General features: G+C 30.8%; 1 protein-coding gene across 1 annotated transcript; it reads right to left on the reverse strand.

The window, feature by feature from the left end:
• Positions 1–3,968: 3,968 nt before the first annotated feature.
• Positions 3,969–6,035, reverse strand: LOC102620830 (transcription factor MYB61). The gene is made up of 3 exons (XM_006480275.4): positions 5,663–6,035; positions 5,449–5,578; positions 3,969–5,365 (listed from the first exon to the last, which is right to left on the reverse strand). The coding sequence occupies exons 1-3, from the start codon at positions 5,793–5,795 to the stop codon at positions 4,336–4,338; spliced, it is 1,293 nt and encodes a 430-aa protein (XP_006480338.1). The 5' UTR covers positions 5,796–6,035; the 3' UTR covers positions 3,969–4,335.
• Between the last annotated feature and the right edge of the window lie 361 nt (positions 6,036–6,396).

Raw genomic sequence — 6,396 nt, forward strand, 5'->3', positions numbered from 1 at the left:
AAAGCCTAAGTGGCTAATTTAGCTTAATAACAACTAAATTTACTCCCATGGATTCAAACATCAACTATTTTGTTTTTAATTCAAATGATTTACAACTGCATTAATTAGTACCCACAACGTGATTATTAATATACTTACAAAGTAATATATCTCATCTATATTAAATTATCAATATATTTGTAGAAAATTAATTTTATATTAGCACAAAAGTTTAAAATATATCTTTTTTATGTAAAATTTATACATAGAAAAATTTTGGCAAGTAAAACTACCGCCTCAATGAAAATATTATTTACAAATTACAAAAATGAATTTTTAGATTTTGAATGGTCACAACAAATTTATCCGTGGAAGTTTTGTCATACATCATCACTCTTTTGTAACTTGCAAAAATCAATTGCATAATCAAAATGTTAATGATATCCATCGAGTGCAAAAATAGCGTAGGACATATGTACATTCTTATTATATTTAATTATAAATCCCACAGGATATGATATTAATAATAATAACTGTAGTAATATCCAACAAGCACACAGAAAAAAAAATAGAGATGCTCAACTAAAATAGATTAACTAAACTTTAATCTTGTAAATTAAAGTATTTTTGTAACTTAACTTATATCATCATAGCTTTAGAAGCATAGCAATTGCAATCCTTCTTACTTGTTATTTATTTATTTACCGTTGACGTTATGAAAAACTAAAGCAATTAATTTGAAAAGTAAAGAGAAAGATGAAAATAAATGCATAGATTTATTTTTAATATAATTAAACGCTATTAATTAAAATGATTACAATGAGAATAGATATGTATAAAAGTTAAAAGCTCAAGTATACATACAATCAAACTCAAAAGATTGCATGAAGTAATGAAGATGAAAAAAAAAAGGACTTAGATTATGGACTCAAAATGTTGAAAATGATGAAGGGTTGCAATAAAAAAATTCTTAGTATTATGTGGTAAATTGATATTTGTTAAAATAGTAAGGGGTCAACCATAATTTGCCTTATTGATATTATTGTTATTTTCAACAAGTAATTTATTATTAGTAAAAAAAAAGAACCTGAAACATGTACTGGTAGTGTTGGAATATAATAAAAATAATAGGAACATAAAACCATTATTAGAGTTTAACAAGAGTTGAGGAGCATAACTTAAAAGTTTGAAGAACTTAACAAAAATATGATAAAGTTTAATAATAAGTCGAGAACTAGAAAATAAACTTGAAATATCTAAGTAAAATGTTAGAAATCAATAAAAAGAGTTGGAATACAGAACCAAAAAGTTGTGGGAACAAGAGTAGAAGAAGTTAACCTAAAAGTTGAAATAACTTATCATGAATTTGATAAATTCAAACACGAAATAGGGATCTGAAAAGTAAATTTGACATATTTACCCAAAATTTGAAATTCAATGAAAAGAGTAGAAATATTGAACAAAAAAGTTGTGAAAAGATAAGTTGGAATAACTTAGCGATAACTAGATAAAGTCTAACAGGATATAGAGATATAAAAAATAAACTTGAAATGTTAACCTAAAAATTTGAAATTTAATAAGAAGAGTGGAAATATAGAACAAATAACTGGTGGAAAAATGAATTGAAACAACTTACCAAGAATTTGATAAATTTTAATGGAAAGTGGGGATCTAAAAATTAAACTTGAAATTTCCAAACAAAAAGTGGGAATTCAATAAAAAGAGTAGGAATATAAAACCAAAAAGTGGTGGAAAAAAGAGTTGAAGAGGTTAACCTAAAATTTGGAAAGAGTTACCAAGAATATGATAAATCCAACAATAATTAGGGATCAAAAAATAAACTTGAAACATTCACGAAAAATACTTAAATTAAATGAAAAGAGTAGAAATATAGAACAAAAAAAATGGTGAAAACAAGAGTTGAGGAGCATAACTTAAAAGTTCGAAGAACTTAAGAAAAATATGATAAAGTTTAACAATAAGTTGAGATCTATAAAATGAACTTGAAATATTTAACCAAAATATTAGAAATTAATTAAAAGAATTGGAATACAAATACAAAAAGTAGTGGGAACAAGAGTGGAAGAAGTTACCCAAAAGTTGAAATAACTTAACAAAGATTTGATAAATTCTAACGCAAAGTAGGGATCTAAAAAGTAAATTTGACATATTTACCCAAAATTTGAAATTCAATAAAAAGAGCAGAAATATTGAACCACAAAGTGCTGGAAAAATAAGTTGGAACAACTTAACGATAACTAGATAAAGTCTAACAGGATATAGAGATATAAAAAATAAACTTGAAAAATCAACCTAAAAATTTGGAATTCAATAAGAAGAGTGGAAATATAGAACGAATAACCGGTGGAAAAATAAATTGAAACAACTTACTAAGAATTTGATAAATTTTAATTGAAAGTGGGAATTTAGAAATTTAACTTGAAATTTCCAAATAAAATGTTGGAATTCAATAAAAAGAGTAGGAATATAAAACCAAAAAGTGGTGGAAAAAAGAGTTGAAGAGGTTAACCTAAAATTCGGAAAGAGTTACCAAGAATATGATAAATCCAACAATAATTAGGGATCAAAAAATAAACTTGAAACATTCACGAAAAATACTTAAATTCAATGAAAAGAGTAGAAATATAAAACAAAAAAAATGGTGGAAACAAGAGTTGGGGAGCATAACCTAAAAGTTCGAAGAACTTAACAAGAATATGATAAAGTTTAACAATAAGTTGAGATCTATAAAATGAACTTGAAATATTTAACCAAAATATTAGAAATCAATTAAAAGAATTGGAATAAAGAACCAAAAAGTAGTGGAAACAAGAGTAGAAGAAGTTAACCCAAAAGTTGAAATAACTTAACAAGAATTTGATAAATTTTAACAGAAAATAGAGATCTAAAAATTGAACTTGAAATTTCTAAACAAAATGTTGGAATTTAATAAAACGAGTAGGAATATAGAACAAAAAAGTGGTGGAAAAATAAATCGAAATAATTTACCAAAAACTAGATAAAGTTTAACAAATTGTAGAGATATGAAAATAAACTTGAAATATCTATCAAAAAATATGGAAGTTGATGAAAAGAGTGGAAATATAGAACCAAAAGCTAGTGGGAAAATGAGTTGAAACAACTTACAAAAATTTAGATAAATCATTACTAGAAATAGGAATTTGAAAAGTAAACTTGAAATATGCATTATAAATATTGGAATGTGACAAAATAAGTAGGAATGTAACCATTTTGTGATATGTTTATATTTTTTGTACTATTTTTAAATTTTAAATTATTACAATCTTTTTCCTTATTTAATTAAAATTTTACTCTTTTTTTTCCAAATTTTTTCATAATTTTTTCACATTAAAAACAAATAAAAATATAATTTTCATTATATTATCCGGTTAAAAACCGGTTGTACCGGTTGCATGCATGTGCTGTATGAGATACAGCGCTGCATGGTAGGTTGACTCGTAAAAGTATAGGCCCAGATGGCAAGGACACATAGGGCTTGGTGTCCTTTTGTGATAATTGATATGCATATCTTGTCACCTATGAGTGCACACTGTGCATTGGATTGAAATTTTTCATGCACTTGGCCTCTCACCAATGTCTTCAGAAGATAATATAAATGCCTAAATGGCTGTGATGAAGTTATGAACGTATTGGTTACAATTTTTATTTGACTTGCTTCTGTGTGGGACATTTTTGCATTGCTTTTGTATTCGCTTTAGTTGGAATAACCATTTATGTTTTTAAGACAAGGTAACACCCAAAAGAAGAAGACAAGTATAATTTCTTGGCATGGACCATTTGAGTTTTGAAGTGACTTAAAGGCTGTGAAAAAAGTGAAAACTATCTCAATCTTTGAGGGGGACAGTGATAGACCCCCATTTATGAAAAATGGTCCCTTGAATTTTGCATTCTGCAAAAGCACTTGTGGAATTTTGCTGTATGGTTGATAGTATTAAAGTAACCATGAATCCTAGAAACCAAAAGATATATGGATATGTAACAAAGACAGTCTCAATCTCCATCCACTTTGGATTTGAAAAGAATCAATCTTTTTGATTGGATTTACACATAAAGTTGAAAGCACAGAAGCAGAAAAAAAAGTACTCATCACAGGCAAGCCTTATTAGCATAAGCTTACTGATTTGTTCAAATACAAATATGGATTAACAAAATAAAGAGGAAGATTTGTATTAGACACATTTACAAATTCAAAAGAAAAATTCTATGCTTTAATAGCACACACGCCTGTGACTCCGAAGACACATTTTTCCCCCCCAATCCGCAATAAAGTTAAAAAACTTTGTGTAATATCTCTCTTCCTTTTGATTCTACAAGCTAAAGGGTTTGTCCAAAAGCCACAGAAAGTCTTTGTAAGTCCTTTGTATACATTGCTGGTGTAGTTTGTGAAGCTTGTTGATGCTGGTTTTGAATCCAAGTGGTGGTGTTTGAGCCTTCTGATATAAAATGTGCTTCTGGTTTAACATCACTGTACATAGACTGAGAGGTTTGATGATTTTGTATTGTGCTTCCAAGAAAGAATGGAGTGTTGAGGTACTCAGACCATTTGATATCTTCTTGATCGCCTTCTAATGCGCGAATTTGAGCTTCTTGATCATTAGATTTGCCACAATCTGCAGTTATTCCCCAAGAGAAGACGTTGCCTTCAAAGAAGCTACTGCTGCTCTGCAGTTCAATACTTGTTGTGCTTCCATTGCTGGTGCTGCAATTGTTGCTAAAGCTACTAGGTTCCCAGTTTTGTATTCCATTGATGTCACTAGTGCCTACAGAAGGATTCTCGGAAGGAAGACTAATAGAAGGCTTTACGCGAATTGGAGTTTGGAAGACTGATGCCGAAATAGAAGGGATTATGCTGGAATTAAACTCAGAAATCATCTCAGAAGAGGTGGAATTCGGATTGAAAAAAAGAGAAGAAGTGTTTGTGTTAACTGAGAGACCAATATTGGGGCCATAATTCAACTTCTGAAAGGGAAAATATCCCATCAAATCAGGCCTACAACTTGTGGTTGAGCTTTCGTTGTTAGAAGCAGCTGCAGCAAACTTATCTACCAAATTTAACATGCTGGCATTATTATTATTGTTAGTGTTGATCTCAGAGCTCGAAGAGACTTCAAGTGGGTGCATTATTTCAGCAGCCAAGTCTTTTGATGATTCTGCAGAGGCTTTGTCACTGTTCTTGTTGATGACCGTGAGCTGCTGTTCTTTATCGTTTTCAACCTCAGAAAGCGGCTTGTGAGTATTGGGGTCAATGCCCCTTTGCCTCAGCTTCTTCTTAATGCTTGAATTCCATAGATTCTTTATCTCATCATCAGTTCTTCCCGGTAACTGAGCTGCAATCTGAGACCATCTGATCAATTTGCAGCCGACAAAACATATTAGCCAAAAGCATCAAAAACAGAATTAAACGAAAATGAAGTTCACTAAAACAACCTGTTGCCAAGCACTGCATGGAGCTCAACAATCAAACTCTCTTCCTGTACGGAAAATGCTCCTCTCTTCAAATCAGGCCTAAGGTAATTAATCCATCTTAATCTGCAGCTTTTGCCACATCTTTGAAGGCCTGCAAGTAAAAACATTGTGTTAAATGCATTGAACATTAAAATAACAGAGCAAGCATGATTGTTATTTTATAAATAAATTTTACCGGCTAATTTAGGGACAGAACTCCAGCAGCCATGGCCGTGCTTAGTGATATAATTCAGGAGCTTCTCATCTTCCTCAGGAGACCACAAGCCTTTCCTCAGCTTCTGCTTGTAACAACAAGAATGCCTCCCCATGTGCAAGCTGTTCAATTTTTTTTTTTTTTTTTTTTGCTTCACTGCTGGCACAATAACTTCAAAGAACTTGTTACTAGCTAGGAAACTTTATAACGAGTCTTTTAGCTATAGATTCTGAACACAGAGAGAGTCAGAGAGAGAGAGAGAGAAGAGAGAGGTGATAATTGATAAGAAAAGCTGAGAATTGAAAATGAAGTAGAAGCTTGGTAGGGAATCAAATTAATAGGAGACTTAAAGAGGCTGATTGTTAGATTATGGATGTAAATTTATATATATATAGATATCTTATGTTCTGAGTTGTGCTTTCCCTATTCTTTGGTTGGTCCATGTCAGCATCCGGGACCACGAAACGACGGGTCCCAGTTTCATCCAACGGCTTGGATTTAACTAAAGGCATCCTCTGATGGAGATGAAAGCATGGAATGGACCATCCAATAATTTGACTTAGCATCATCAAAAGTTCTTCAGAATTTAAGAAAAATTTTCCGCTCCTGGTGGGGCTTTTAGTTTGATAGATATTATTATTTTTTTTTAATGGTTGAAGTGAAAACTTTGCAAATTGGGTTTTTCAACGGTGCATCAGTTGCTCTATACATTGTTA

The sequence above is a fragment of the Citrus sinensis genome, chromosome 6, assembly GCF_022201045.2.
Source record: "Citrus sinensis cultivar Valencia sweet orange chromosome 6, DVS_A1.0, whole genome shotgun sequence".
NCBI lineage: Eukaryota > Viridiplantae > Streptophyta > Magnoliopsida > Sapindales > Rutaceae > Citrus > Citrus sinensis.

Excerpts from the sequence above, each read along its gene's own strand:
- LOC102620830 (XM_006480275.4), bottom strand. The coding sequence starts at position 5,795 with ATGGGGAGGCATTCTTGTTGTTACAAGCAGAAGCTGAGGAAAGGCTTG. Across the intron at positions 5,579-5,662 it reads TTCTGTCCCTAAATTAGCCG|GCCTTCAAAGATGTGGCAAA; the intron begins GTAAAATTTATT and ends TTTTACTTGCAG. Across the intron at positions 5,366-5,448 it reads CATGCAGTGCTTGGCAACAG|ATGGTCTCAGATTGCAGCTC; the intron begins GTTGTTTTAGTG and ends CAAATTGATCAG.